Genomic DNA, 14,856 nt, shown 5'->3' on the forward strand with positions numbered 1-14,856 from the left:
TGCCCACTTGCTGGCAGAGCCTGAACTTCCCTGTGGCCTTTCTGGGCTTCCTCAGGAGCAGCACTGGGAGGAGTCCGAGCCTCATGCTGGATAAAGAGCTGCAGCCCCATCGCCACGTGCTTTCTCAGCCTCCTGCACACGGGCTTCCCGGCCACCAGGCCAGGCCCTGTTCTCTAGTCCCTGTCTCCCCACCACCTTCCCTGCCAGCCCAACGAAGCCAGGAGACCAGGCACCAGGCATAGGGATCACCCAGGTCTCAAAGAGGCTGCTTTATTGGAAGCTATTCCAATACCATTTTTCAGATTATCTTAGGACCAGGAAAAGAGGCATGGACAGTGGGCAGGGGAATGGGACTCAGTTGCGGGCACTCCTGCGGCTGGTGGAAGCGGTCCGGATGGAATAGGCCTGCAGGGCCCCGGGCCCCGCACTGCTGGAGAAGCGCAGGGCATTGCTGCCCATGGTTCCCCCGAAGGACAGCCCGCTGCCACCGCCACCAGTAGAATTCACCACGGCTGAGAGAGAAGGGAGGAGGGCTCCCGTCAGTAGGAGGCCCCCCACCAGGGACCCCACCCCTTCACTCCACCCCCACCCTCCTGCCCCTGCGACTCCCCTCCCTCCCCCTGCCTCCCTCCGCAGGCCAACCCAAAAGGAGCCTCTGACAGTGGTAGGGGCCGCTCCACAGGTGCTCCCCGCCCCACCCCGCCCTCCTGCACTGCCTCCCTGGGCCATGGAGCCTGGCTAGATGTGTGCTCCAGGGGAAGCTATGGGGGGGCAGGAGGCCCTGGCCTCCACCAGCAGGACCCTGGGCCCCGTCTGCCGCTCCTCAGACCCAGCCCTTTCTGGACAGCACAGGGGACGGACGCTTCCTGTGGGCTGTAGCAAGGACTTACAGATGTTCACGGCTCCCACGCCATCTCCAGCCAACCTGGGGGCAGAGGACAAACCTGTGAGAGCAGCTCTTCCCCCAGCGCCCTCATTCCAGGCCCCAAGCAGGACCCCAACTTCCAGCCCTTCCGCCTCGTGAGCAGGAGTGAGGGAAGGGACGGTGTACCTTGGCCCTTCTACCTACTGGCCACATGACTCGGGCAATGTCTCAGAGCCTCCGTTTCCCACCTATAAATTGGGCCTAACCACAGGGCCAAGGTCATAGGCTTGTTTGTGAGGGTTAGATGACATAATCTGCCTAAAGCCCTGGGCGCCCAGGATTCCGTGGACGGGAACTGCACTTATTATTTATGTAGACGGCTGCCTTCCCTCACCAGGTCATAAAATCCTGAAAGTGTCTGTAGCCTATTGATACTTTTATCTCTAGCCCCTAGCATGAGGCCTAGCAAAGTATTAATAATTGCTTAGTGTGTGTTGAAATAATTAGTGAATTGTTGACTGATTGAATGGGGGTGAGGGCAGGGGGCGGGGCTGAAACAGGTCTTGCAGTGGAAATTAAAAATCTATCTGAGACAGCTGGGTATGTTTGTTTTGTGACTCACAGCCCCATTGTCACCAAGCCCTTGGCCTTGGGGATCAGTTTGCTTTGCAGAAAGGAGGGGTACCTCACTTTGGTGGAGGGAGTAGAGGGCTCCTAGCCGGTCTCTGCAGCCCCAAGCCCAGAAGGGAACAGAGCAAAGGCCAAGGGCAAAAGAAGGGTTTGCTAGAAGCTTCCAGGGACCTTGTTCAAATGATCCCTGCAAGTGCTGGGAGTTGCTGGCACCTGTGGGTGGGGAGGAGTAGCCAGGTTGCAATTAGGCAGCAACTCTGAGAATTTCTGGTACAATGCCTAAAGAACTCTCTGGGGACAGACATTACCCTCCTCTACCACATTCGGTCAATAGCACTTAGTTATGTAGTGAGAAGTGTCACTGCCTGGTGTCACGCAAGACACTTGGACCAGGCATCAGCATACCTTGACTGCACACTTGTCCCGTTCCCCCAGTTAAGGAAACCAAACCACAGCGTTCCCCTCCACAGACTAGGGAACCGGTATCTGACCTGATGATTTGAACGTATTCTGAGGACTGATAGGACAACCCTGCTAATAGCCACACTCACAAAGGGGCTGTTGCACTTCAGCTTCCCCATGAGCTTTACACTACATGGGGCCTTCACTGAGGGCAGAGAAGCAAGCATCAGCCCTGCGTCCCGGCAGCCCCAGCCCCAGTGCCCTGTAGAGGAGGGACACAATGTTTGCAAATGGACGAAGGTCAAGCCCCAGGAGGATCCCTTTCCCAGCTTCCCCGCCCCTCACCGGCTCTCCTCGCCCTCCAGCAGCTTGCGGTAGGTGGCGATCTCGATGTCCAGGGCCAGCTTGACGTTCATGAGCTCCTGGTACTCGCGCAGCTGCCGCGCCATGTCCTGCTTGGCTCGCTGCAGGGCGGCCTCCAGCTCCTCCTGCTTGGCACGAGCGTCCTTGAGGGCCAGCTCCCCATGCTGCTCAGCTTCGGCAATGGCAGCCTCCAACCTGGCACGCTGTGGGCAGCAGTGGAGCTGTGAGCTGGGGGACAGGGCTCACCAGTCACTGCCTTCCTGCCTACCCATCCCACAGCGAGCCCCTGGGCAACTTGCTTCAGGTGGCTTCACCAGTAGCGCCTACTCCCCGAAGCACCAGGGAATCCGAGAGTTAAACACATGAGTTTGTGTAGCCAATGCTGCTAGCTTCCAATTCTGGACCTGCCACTTAATAGCTTTGTGACCTTGGATGAATCAATCCTTCTAAGCCAAAGTCTCCTCTTTTCTAAAAGAGCAATAATCACATTATCTACCTCTTAGGGATATTTAGAGGAGGAAATAATACACAAGAGGTCCTTGGCACAATGTCTAGCACGTAGCAAGTACTTAATAAATGCTATTGTGATGATTATTAATAAATGCTATTATGATTTTCAAATCCCCCGTCCTCCCAGCCCTTAGCTGGAGGAGCTCCAAGACTATGGGATCTTAACTGAGTCCCCAAATGTCCAGCAGCTGACAAGGACCAGAAACCACCTTTAAAACAGGAACCAGTTGGGGACAGGCACAGAACAGGGGAGCTTGGAGCAGAGAGACACTACTAAGTACCCCCAGATGCCCTGGAATGTATGATCCACAGCCCATGGGTTTGGTCAGGGACAGTCTGGTCCTGATGGGCCTGCAGCTGCCACTTCCTGCCTGGCCTTAGTGTTCCCTCTGCTTTGGGCTCCTCCCACACCGCCAGGAGTCTGTCCAGTCCCAGGCCTCATGGTGTTTGGCTCAGAGGGTGCCAGCCCAGGCCTCAGCCAGGGCTCCTCCTGCTCCCTTTTCACCGACTTCTCTGTGCTCGGATCCTCTGCCCTCAGCTGAAACCCCTGCCTCTCTGCCTGTCCTCCCAGCAGGCCCTGAGACTCTGCCCTTGGCCACTGCTGGGGCCTTGCCCTGCCACACTGGTGCCACCTGGGCCAAGGCCATCCCCACTGCCTCTGGAGACCTCTCGGTGGTGGCAGACTCTAGGGACCTGCCCTGGTGTGAGAGGAGAAGCAGATGCGGTGGAGGCTGTCGGGTTTGGGAAACCACCATTCACTATCCTGTGCCTCCCTCCTGGCCCAGAAGCTGGCCCACTTTCCGAGGTGATTCACAGCCCTGCATCTGTGCCAGGAGGCCACCTCTGCCCTCCTATAAATGGGCCTGCAGGGCTCCAATGGGGGGGTACATTTCTGGGTAAATCACCCCCACATCTCCCTGCCCTAGCTAATCTGGAAATCAGCTTTCTGAAGCTGCTGCACGTGTCACCTTCCCTCCCTTGCCACTGCAGACACCTGCTCAGGCTGAGCTGCCCATCCACACCCGGACCTCAGCCAGGGCTTGGGGACCCTCCCTTAGGAACACCTCCAAGCCCAGCTTCCAGCAAAGCATGTCCTCCCACTCAGTCTCTCCTCTGAGACCGGTGCCCCGCCATGTGCCCAGCGCTGGGAGAGAGGAGCAGTGAACCAGACAGCCAAGGTCCCCGCTCTCAGGCATCTGTCATACTCCAGCGGGGGCAGGGACAGTCAATAACTGAATTAATAAGACAGAAACTTTCAGAGCATAATAGCTGCTTCAAAGGACTTCAGCTAGGCTGCTGATACGGTAGCTGGGTGTTTGAGGAAGCCATCTCTGGGAAGGGGTCTTTTGTCCTCAACCCCAGGGATGAGAAAGGGACAGCCAAGGACTGAGCTGGGAGAACCACATTCCAAGTGGAGGGAACACCAAGTGCAAAGGCCCTGAAGCGTGACCGTGTTGGCAAATGCCAGGTACGGAAAGCAGGCTAGTATGGCCCGAGCAGAGTGAGGGGAATCGTGGGAAGTGAGGGGGGGTGGGAAGGGGCCATGGGAGCCATAGTACGGGCTTCTGCTGGCCTCTGTGTCCCCTGTGAACTATGAGCTGCCGGGCACAGCACATGGCGACTAGAGCCAGGTGCAGGCAGGGCTCAGAACCAGTGTGGTAACTGATGGTGGTTCTCTTCTGGCCGGCCGGCCTGAGGCTCCCTCCACACACTCCACGCCCATCCGGACTCTTCTCCCCCCCTCGGCCTGTGCTGGGACCTGCTCAAGAACATTCCGTCCTGGAGCTCTCACAAGTGGGCCTGAGACGTGAGCTGCACCCAGGGAGGGCAGGACTGATGCCCTCCCCTCCAGCCTCCCACTCCTCCTCCTGAGCTGGGCCTCGGCTGGCCATCCTTCCTGTGCCCCAAGGAGCAGGAGGAGCTGGGAGGAGGGCCGGTCCCCACCTGGTTCTTGATGTTGTCGATCTCAGCCTGCAGCCTCTGGATGGCCCGGTTCATCTCCGCAATCTCCTTCTGGGTGTTCCGGAGGTCGTCCCCATGCTTCCCAGCCTGGGCCTGGAGGGTCTCAAACTGGAGGGGCCATATAGAAAAGGTATGGCAGAGGGTGGGTGATGATTATAGGCTACTCGTCCCTCTCCAGATCCAAGGAAGGCCCCTCCCCGCTTACATTTCTAGAGAAGGACAGTCTGACTCCCAGCAATCCTTGCCTAGGCCACGGGCCAGACTGCTGAGCAGCAGGGTAAGGAAGGGGTTTAGTGTCCTCCAAGCCAGGACAGGGAGGACAGGGAAGGCTCCCCAGGCCCAACCCCAAGGACCCTGGGGCTCTTCCTACTCCCTGGAGAGTCACTGAAAGTCTGCGACCCTCACCTACTCAACAACCAGCACCACCCGTTTCACAGATGAGGACGGCGAGTCCCAGAGAAGGGCAAGCATCACCCGGGGATCACACAGCAAGTCAACGGCAGAACGAGGGCCCCAACCCAGGTCTCCTTGTTGGCACACCTGTGTTCTCACCCCTGCACCATGGATGACTCCCTGCCTCCATGCTGCTTTAATCCGTCCCTCCGGCTCCCTCATCCGGGAATGCTGGTTTACCCCAGCTCCCCTCCTGCTCCCTCAGCACCTGAGGCTGTCCTGCCTCCATAAAGTTTGTGTAACGATTTAGCCTCCCAGGTTTGGGGTGCTAAGATCAGGCTCTAGTTCCTGCTCTTCCATCTATTAGCTGTGTGGAGTTAGGTAAGTTGCTTAACCTCTCTATGTCTCAGTTTCCTCATCTTTAAAATGGGTATAATGGTGCCTAACTAATAGGCCTTTTCTGTGGATTACATGAGTCAATACAAGTAAAACATTTGAAAATTGCCTAGCACTATGTAAGGACTTGCCAAATTTTAGCTATTATAATTAGTAATATTAATCCATGTCTATTTCCTCTGCCATCCTCCCATCAGGCTGGGATCTCCCCTGGGGCAGGGATGTGGCCTTCACATCCTCTTCTTCCCAGAGCACCACAGACTTAACCACTGGTACCTGCCAGAACAGTAGGGCCCCAGGCCCTAAAGGCTGGAGACAAGTTGAGGAGTAAGGGAAGGACCCTGACAGGGGAGGAAATATGTCCCCATTGGCTGCATACCTTGGTCTGGTACCAGGCCTCAGCCTCAGCCCGGCTGCGCTGGGCCATCTCCTCATACTGGGCCTTGACCTCAGCGATGATGCCGTCCAGGTCCAGGGAGCGGCTGTTGTCCATGGACAGCACCACAGACGTGTCCGAAGTCTGCGACTGCAGCTCTGTCAACTCCTGCAAAAACCAGACAGAACGTCAAGACTTGGGCATGACCCACCCCTGTGCCCATGCCCACCCTGGATCCCCCATACACATGGGAAACAGAAAGAAAGGAGAGTCTGGAGTGGCGGACTCGCCAGGCAGTGAGGGGACCCAGACCCAGCACACGTTACACGATTCTTTCTGCCCACCCCGGCTCCCTGAAGAGCCCACTAGCAGTGTCTCAAACAGCGGAGGCTGGTAGGATTTAAGGGGTAAAGAAAGTGACAGTGTGGTGAGCCGTGATGGCTCCTCACCGGGAGGTGCCGTTGGGGCCTGAGCTCTCTTGTGAAGGGGGCCGACCGAGGACAGGTGAAATAATCATATTCCACCCTGGAGTGGAACACTCTGCAGCCTTTGCACTGAAGACCCGGCTGTACTGACTGACAGGGAAGTATGTCTACAATGTATACTGTTGCATGACAAAAGGTACGATTCTATCTGTATTAAAAATATATATTTCTATATCCACATATATACATACATATGCACAGAAAAAGTCTGGAAAGGTAGATGTTAATACAAAGATGGTAACAGTAGGTTTAAGTGATCTATTTTCAACTTTACAATTTACTTAATTTTCTGGGTTTTTTGCAAGGAGTATGTATTACTTTCACAATGAGAAGAAATTTTATATATGTATATTATACACAACACATATAAGTGTATATGTGTGTGTCTATGTGCACATATATAAAGTGTGTGGTAGACAAGGGAAGACGAGACAGAGGTTGAAAGTGCTTGAAGCCCCTGAAACTGACATCCACGTGGAATTGGCTCTGAGGGGCCAATGGAGGCTGGACGTCCAAGCAAAGCCTCCGCTGAGCAGAACCGAGAACTGGTCTGTAATTAGCCTCTCGCACTAATTACACCCCAGCCCGGCCTCTGTCAGGATTAGCCAGCCTATCTTCTGCCTAAGGCCAGACAGTCCCAATGATGAAAATAGAGGGGTTTTTAAACCCCTGTGAGGCTAGAGAGCTGGGAGCCCAGCAGGGCAAGGTGCAATGGAGAGAATGAGAAGAAGGGTAGACAGAGACGTGGCGGGTTGGTGGGTGGCTGCCCATTCAGTACCTCTGGGTGTAAAAGGCACTCTGGCCTCTCCTGACATGGGCCCCCCTGCATGCCCCACCTAGCCCACCCTTGAGCCCCATCACAGCCTGGGGTCCCCAGAACTCCTCCTGGTTCCTTTCTGTCCCCCCCAATCCCCCTTCCTTAGAAACACTGCAGCCATCCCATGTCTCTCCAAGGCCAATGCTGACTGACCCCACCCCCAGCTCTCCCTGAACCCCTGGCCCACCATGAATTCCTGTGTGCAGAAAGGATGAAGAGCAGGATAAACGCCCCCACACCCCACACACACTCAGACTGGCCCTGAGGCAAGGGGCTGAACCAGATGGCTCCCTGGTTAGGACAGGTAGGATGAGACACGTCCCCACCCCCAAGGTCCTCACTGTCTCATGGAGGCTCTTCAGGAAGTTGATCTCATCATTCAGGGCGTCCACCTTGGCCTCCAACTCCACCTTGTTCATGTAGGCAGCATCCACATCCTGGGGACAAGAGGAGGACAGGGCAGAGGGATACCATGTCCTCAGTACAGGGGACATTTAGTAGGGGTGGGAGCAGACCAGCCCTGTCCAGCCCACAGGTCCAAACACCACTGCCCCACCAAGAAACACGGTTTCTCCAGGCTGCCTGACACCACGGCAGGAAGCTTCCACCGCCGACCCCCCAGGCTGCATGGGGGGCATCATCTCCACTCGTCCCCAGGGCCAGAGGTGCTGGGGTCCCAGAGTCCCAACCTAGCACTCAACCAGTTCCTAAAGACTTAGATGGTTTGAGCACACCAACAAACCACGTGACCTGGAACAAATTACTTCATCTCTGAGCCTCAACTTCCCATCAATCAGTGGGAGAAGAGCATAAAGTCATTCAGATTCCCACACGCCCTCCTAGAGATGGAAAATCTCCAGCCCACATGTTTATTTTGCCGCATGGGTGACTCTGATGCAGGTCAGAGTCCTGCCACCCCAGGTGGAAATGATGTCTAAGCCTCTCTTCCAGCCACGCTCTCCTGGGGTGAAACGCCTGTGTGGTAGGGCTCACTTTTACTCAATCCTGAATCTCCAAGAGCACGGGCCGAGCCCTCTGGGGCAGGCTGCACTTCTGTGCATGGGCCTGGAACACCGAGCTACCAGGTGAGTGTGTGTGGAATCAAAGTCTTAAAGAGCACGTAGCTCAAAGCCCCCTAAGATACTCCTAAGGCCTTCCAACCTCCACTTGTAAATCTCCAGGGACAGAGATTCGTCACATTCATTCAGCAAACATTTCAGGCGGGCCACTGCCACCTTTGTCTGTGATGATGTCGAGAGAGCACTTCCTTATTTGGGAAATCTCCCTCTCTAACTTTATCCTTTGGTCTTGCGTCTAACCCCTAGAGGCCCAGAAACAAGTCTAGCCACTCACCAGACACACACACACACACACACACACACACACACACACACACATGCACACACACGTGCATGCACACACACGACAGGCTGTGTGGTAAGGGCCTGGCTTCCAGACCTCTCCCTCCTCATGCCCATCTCTCCCCTCTTGCACAGCCCAGGCCAGACCGTAGCCACAGGTCCCCACCTGCTGCTCAGGTGAGAGGCCCTATGGTCCCCTGTCCCATATGTTTTCAGACCAGCCCCCTCCAGCCTGTCTGCCCCTCACCTTCTTCAGCACCACAAATTCATTCTCCGCAGCCGTGCGATGGTTAATTTCATCTTCGTACCTGCAGCAGAGGGGGGGTGGCGTTGGTGCAGCTTTGCCTCCATGCCCCTCACACACAGGTGGGAAATCTGCCCTGCCTCCCCTCCACCCCCTCCTTAATGACACACCTGAAAAAAACAGGTGTCAGAGCTACAGAACCAAATTTCCCTGACTTCCACCTGGCTGTTCCTGGAGCTTGAGTCTTGGCACGGGCAGGGGAGGGTAAGGGGTTGGCTGGACATGCAGGAAGTATGTCAATTAAACCACAAAGGCTGCATGTACCAGAGGGAAGACAGCAGATAATAATAGCCCCGTGTATGGACTGCTTTCTGTGGGGCCTGCACTGTTATGTGCTTCAGTCACTAAGTCATCTCATCCTTGTGACAACTCTATAATGATAGCACCTGAGAGGGAACAGGGTCACAGGGAGGCTGGGTAATCTGCCCAAGTGACTGGGCTGCTCAGTGGCAAAGCCCAGACTTGAACCCTGGCAGCTGACTTCAGTTTGTGCCTTACCCGCAACCTAATCCCACCCCTGAGGTGTGAGGAAGGGGTTTGAAGAGAAGGAACACTGTGGAATCAGGGGACACATAAAATCCTGGAAGAACCAGGCCCCAGCTACACAGCCCAGTCCCCCTCCCTACCCTTAGGACGGCACAGAGGAAGAGCCTAGCCTCGGATTTATTTGGGGACTCAAAAAAGGAATGTCAGGAACAAGAGCTCAGCAGTGCCCGAGAGCTGCTGGGAGCAGCGGGAACAGCTGGGGACAGCACTGCCAGGTAGCAGGATGCCCAGGCAGACTGAGCCCCTCCAGGAGCCCAGACTCAGGGTGGGAGATGGCCACATCCACAAAGCCGCACTCCCTCACATCCTGTAGAAGCTGTGGAAATATCTGCGAGGCCGCCTGCCTACCCCGGCCTCGGTGCTGCACTGCTGGGCCCCAAGCAGCCCCGACTGGAGCTCCCTGAGCAGCTGAGCACAGGCCCCGCCACAGGCCCTCCCTGGGCCCCTGCCGGCTTGTCCCTCAGCCCCGCCTGGAGCTCAGCCGGGCTTCACAGGAAGATGCTTGAGCACTCTGGGGTTGGGGGAGGATGGGGGGTGTACACATATGCGTGCACACACGTGAAGTCCCTGACAACAGGGCTGGCTGGTGCCCCAGGCCTGCCCTGCCCTGCATTTGTCTGGTCCCACCTGCTGTGGGATTAATCCTGTTGACTTTTGCCCTGGGGGGATGCTCCGCAGGCCTGTTTGCTCTCCTCCAGCCAGAGCCAGTGTTCCTGCTCCTGCTCCGTCACGCAGCCACCGGCAAAGGACAGAACTCTCTTGCTCCCCCCACCCCCGGTGCCCACTGGGCAGGTGTGCCAGGGTGGGGCCCGGCCCAAGCTCCGGCCTTTGGCTTCTATTCAATGGGAAAAGAGAGCTCAGCACGTACCTCAGAGGCCTGTCCTCAAAGCCCCAGGCTTCCTGGCCCCTCCTCACAGCCTCCTTTCCAGCTCCTGCCCCAACCCCGCCACCCCGCAGCCCTTATATAACGCCTTCCCATTGCTGACAGCCATCACTTCCCTCCTCGCTTCTTTCCTTCTCCTCCTGAGAGTCAGGGATTAAAATTCAAGTCCTAGCTCTCACAGTGACCTGCTGTGTGATCTCAACCAGGTCCCTGAACCTCTCTGGTCTCCAATTCCTCACCTGAACAAAAGGGAGCTGTTCTAGAATGATCTGTGAGGATCACACACGTTCTGAAGCACTCCTGTCATGAGATACCTGCTGCCCCACCCTCCCTCGGGGCTTGGGTCAGGCACTCAAAGGAAGCAGTGCAGGTCAGGGGCAGGCTGAGATATCACACTGGGACTGAGTCAGGAGAAAAGACCAGAATGGCGGAAACCACCCCAAGGCACAAACTGGGGAGAGAGACAGGAACTGTGTTGGTTCTGAGCAGCAGCACACTCTGAGCCCTGGAGCCAGGGCACTTGCAGAGGGCCAGCTGATGAGGGGCATGCTGGCCCAGGGACAGGGGTCCTGGCGGGTCGCACTGGGGGGCGTTACTTATTCTTGAAGTCTTCCACAACATCCTGCATGCTCCGCAGCTCCACCTCCAGGCGGCCGCCATCCACCTGCAGCCCCTCGAGCTGCCCCCGCAGGCCAGAAATCTGGGCCTCAAAGATGCCCGGGAGGCGGCTGCTCTTAGCGGACTTCTGCTCCTGCAGCAGTGCCCACTTGGTCTCCAGCAGCTTGTTCTGCTGCTCCAGGAACCGCACCTGGAAGGGGTTGGGGTGGGGGGAACTCATGAGGGACCAGACTGTGCCACCCACAGCAGGACTGAGGAGGGTCTCGAGCCACCCGGCAGTGCCCAAGTGCCCACCGGCTGTTCCCTGACTGGGGCCCCCAGCCCCTCCCCTCAGACTCTGTGTCAGTGTCTGCCTGGCTCACTGGTGCTTGCTCTTGACGCACATGCTCTAGGGTCTCCTCCCCTCAATCTGTTTCTGAAAGGCTGCCCCTTCCTGTTGCTGGATCCTGGGGCTGATGGGGCCCTCCCCACCTTTTAGGCTAGGACCTCTCCTCTTCCTTCCTCAGCAATCTCTCTCTTCTTCCCTTTCCTCTAGCAAGACCTTGGGTCAGGGTGCTACAGTCAATCCAAGGTAAAATGAGCACCTACTGTGCGTCCTGCCCTAGGAAAGCCCTTAAGGAGCACCTAGTACGACTGAGGGTGGGAGGCAAGCAGTTGAGGGCACCAGGACGTGGAGGCTGCAGACAGTAAGGTGTGCAGCTCAGCAGCGGGGAGGAGCCTGGGCCTGGGGCAGCCTGGGGAGGCCCCCGAGGAATCCAAAGGACACATCTGGCTGAATGGCAAAGGAGAGGACAACGTGGGGGGGCAGCAGGTGGCAAACTTGGTCTAAGCCTGAGGGAGAGGCCCTGGCCAGAGGGACCCCAGCAGGGCTAGCCCTCGTTCCTGGGGTCTAGCCCCACTTTGCCCCCACTCCTCCCAGACCCACCAGTCAAGTCTGCCCCTCCCCTCCCTGGAGGGACACGTGTGGCAGAAGTTGACAGCCAGGAAAAATGTGTCCCAAATTACCCCTTCCCAGGGCCCCACGGTGCCACATCCTGCCCCCTGCTGGGCTATCTCCAAGGGCAGGCATGACCTCTCCTCCTACCGCCAAAGGGAGGTGGAGGACCCAGCAGGTGGGGCCTCCTCCAGCCCTCTATGTCCAGCCTCTGCTTCAACATCTACAGCGTCTGGAGGAACTGGGGTCACCTCATCCTAGACTCCACACAGCTCCTTCTCAGGGACAGGGACCCAGAGAGAGAAGAACCCCTGGCCTTGGCCTCTGTAACTACCAGCCTGACACCGGTGACAAAACTGGCCCAAGAGCCGGGGAGGACTCACGAACAGCCAGCTAGCACAGCCCCGCAGAGCTCAGGCACGCATTCCCGGAGGAAAGGGAGGGGCGACAGGCAGCTTGCTGGAAGGGAGGGCTTGGAGACATAGGGGGATGGAATGCAAGGGGTTAATGGGGAGGAGAAAGGCCTCGGAGGTAGCGTCCCACGACACTGGCAGAAAGGGAGAAGAGTGCCAGTCCTCCCAGCGCCTGGCCTGCGTGCAGGTAGGGCTAGTCAGCGTGGCTGGTGTGGCCTGAGCAAGGCTGGAGGCAAGGTTCTGTCCGGCTAACCTTGTCGATGAAGGAGGCGAACTTGTCGTTGAGGGTCTTGATCTGCTCGCGCTCCTCCTGGCGCACCTGCTGGATGGAGGGGTCGATGTCCACCTGCAGCGGGGCCAGCAGGCTCTGATTGATGGTGACCTCGCGGATGCCCGCACCCAGCGGGCCCGCATAGGCGGAGTGCGCTGCCACGCGCGGCCGCGAGGCGCCCAGGCCGTACAGGCTGCTGCTGCCGAAGCCGCCCCGGCGCCCCGAGTTCAGGCGCACCTGGGCGCCGCGGCCCGGGCCGGAGGCGGAGCGCGAGCTGAACACCCGCGAGCTGAAGTGCATGGACATGGTGGCCGGGCCGGGCTGGACCTAAGCGGCGGGCGGGCGAGGAGAGCGCCAACTCGCTGACCTCGGGGAGAACCGCGCCTTTTATCCCCCGGGAGCCCGCGGCGGGGCTCCCACAGGTAGGGGCGGGGCTGGCCTCGGGCCACCTTTCTCCGCCGCCGGGCGCCTCCCGGCAGCCGCGCTTCCGCCCTCCGCGCCGCCCACCCCGCCCCGGCCCCGGCCCCGGCCTCGGCTTTCAGTCCAGCAGGAATGGCCCAGCGTGGGCAGGAGCGCCATCCACAGACAACCCCACATCCCCATGCAGGCTGCCGCAGAGAACAGTAGGGAACAGCAATCGGGAAGGCTTCCCGGAGGAGGAGGCTTGGGGAAAGGGAAGAGCAGACAGATTCCTGAGGCCCAGCGGAGAGATCAAGCGGTCAGAGCCTGGGGGAAGAGGTGGACAACAATGTTCCAGTCCAAGAGTCAGCGCCCTGACTTCCATATTCCCCAGGGTAAAAGCCATACAGGCATTGCCTGACACTCCCTCTCCCCAAGTCCGGGGCTGCCTTCAGAAATTGTTTTGCTTTGTTTTGTTTTAGACAGGGTCTCGCTCTGTCGCCCAGGCTAGAGGGCAGTGGCCTCGTCATAGCTCTCTGCAACCTCAAATTCCTGGCCTCAAGCGATCCCTCTGCCTCAGCCTCCAGCCTCTCTAACAGGTGGGACTACAGGTGTGAACCACTGCACCCCGCTGATTTTTCTGGTTTTTTTCTTTTTTTTTAGAGATGGGGTCTTGTTATGTTACCCAGGCCAGTCTCAAACTCCTGGCCTCAACCAATCCTCCAGCCTCGGCCTCTCAGCCTCAGTTCAGTTCTTGAGTAGTCGGGCCCCGCTCTGGGCCTGGCCTAGCTAGTTTCCGTGGCTGCATCCCCACACCTCATTTCCACACAGAACCTATGCCGAGTGGGGCATGACCCCACTTCTAGCCTCTCCACTCCCCACTCCAATGGGCATGTGACACCCAGAGGTCCCAGGGCCTGCATTTCCCCAGCCCCCACTCCTATTCCCACCCACTTATTTTATGGGTGCCTGTATAGGAAGGGTATACCTGTGTGTATTTGGGACACTTTGTGGATGTGTGTACACTTCTGTGTGCACACACCTGCAGGCCTCTGGGCTTCACTGTGCCCTCACCCCTAGACATATGCACAAGCATGTCTATGAGTCTGCTTACACGAGTGGGAGTCTGTGTGGGGGTGGTCTGTGGATACACAATTGTACACATTTGTATGCCTATCTGTGTGCATGTGCTTCTATTGGCACTCAGATACTCCTCCCCACTCCCATCCCTGCTATTCTCCTATTTAAAAGTCCCCAGCGCTCACCATCTCGCTCACCTGAAGCCACTACCAAACAATTCCCAGCAGCTTCAGACCCAGTCAAGAGGGCGTAAGCATTGTGCCGAACAGGGGGTGCCGGACGGAGTCAGCCGCCCAGGTGCTGGCCTCACTTTCTGGTAGCTCCAGCCACCCCGCCCTGCCCCCATTTTCCCGGACCTGGCTCCGTCTGCCCTTAGCCCACCTGGAGCGTCGCCTAATGAGCTGGCCACGTTGTCACCTCAGACCAAGCCCTTGGGGGAGTCCTAGGTGGAGGAGGGTGGGGATGGAATGTCCTTCCTGGTTTGTCATTTCCATTAGAGCACACGGACTTCCAGTGAGGCTAAAAAAGGTAACCCCTCCTCAGTGATCTTAGTGGGAGGAGGCCCATGACCCCCGTCCCTCCCCTCCCTCCCCTCTCCTTTGCTGTTGGGACAGCTCAGGCCAGAGGGAGAGGGAGGACCATGGAGACCTTCAGTGGTGTGTTCTGTGGAGTCTGTGTGTGTGTGTGTGTGTCTATGTCTGTGTGTGTGTGAGAGAGAGAGAGAGAGATTTAACCTCAAACTGTACCTGGCTGTAGCTTGAAAAGCACACAGTTCCCTGGCCCTGTGACATTTGCAGTCATGGGACTCCTACTGCCCCCTTCCCCAATGCCCAAACAGGCCAAAGAGA

At 57.6% G+C, this 14,856-nt stretch overlaps 1 protein-coding gene across 1 annotated transcript; it reads right to left on the reverse strand.

Moving 5' to 3' along the window:
- Positions 1-239: 239 nt before the first annotated feature.
- Positions 240-13,047, reverse strand: KRT7 (keratin 7). The gene is made up of 9 exons (XM_045553945.1): positions 12,512-13,047; positions 10,890-11,101; positions 8,808-8,868; positions 7,541-7,636; positions 5,901-6,065; positions 4,715-4,840; positions 2,243-2,463; positions 891-925; positions 240-512 (listed from the first exon to the last, which is right to left on the reverse strand). Exons 1-9 carry the CDS (start codon positions 12,833-12,835, stop codon positions 355-357), a joined length of 1,398 nt encoding a protein of 465 aa, XP_045409901.1. The 5' UTR covers positions 12,836-13,047; the 3' UTR covers positions 240-354.
- Between the last annotated feature and the right edge of the window lie 1,809 nt (positions 13,048-14,856).

The sequence above is a fragment of the Lemur catta genome, chromosome 6, assembly GCF_020740605.2.
Source record: "Lemur catta isolate mLemCat1 chromosome 6, mLemCat1.pri, whole genome shotgun sequence".
Taxonomy (NCBI): Eukaryota; Metazoa; Chordata; class Mammalia; order Primates; family Lemuridae; genus Lemur; species Lemur catta.

Bases quoted from the DNA above. Each gene is read 5' to 3' on its own strand.
- KRT7 (XM_045553945.1), bottom strand. From the start codon at position 12,835: ATGTCCATGCACTTCAGCTCGCGGGTGTTCAGCTCGCGCTCCGCCTCC. The intron at 4,841-5,900 runs GTATGCAGCCAA...TGGCCCCTCCAG, and splicing joins AGGCCTGGTACCAGACCAAG to TTTGAGACCCTCCAGGCCCA. The intron at 2,464-4,714 runs GTGGGGACCGGC...TGCTGCCCACAG, and splicing joins TCGACAACATCAAGAACCAG to CGTGCCAGGTTGGAGGCTGC.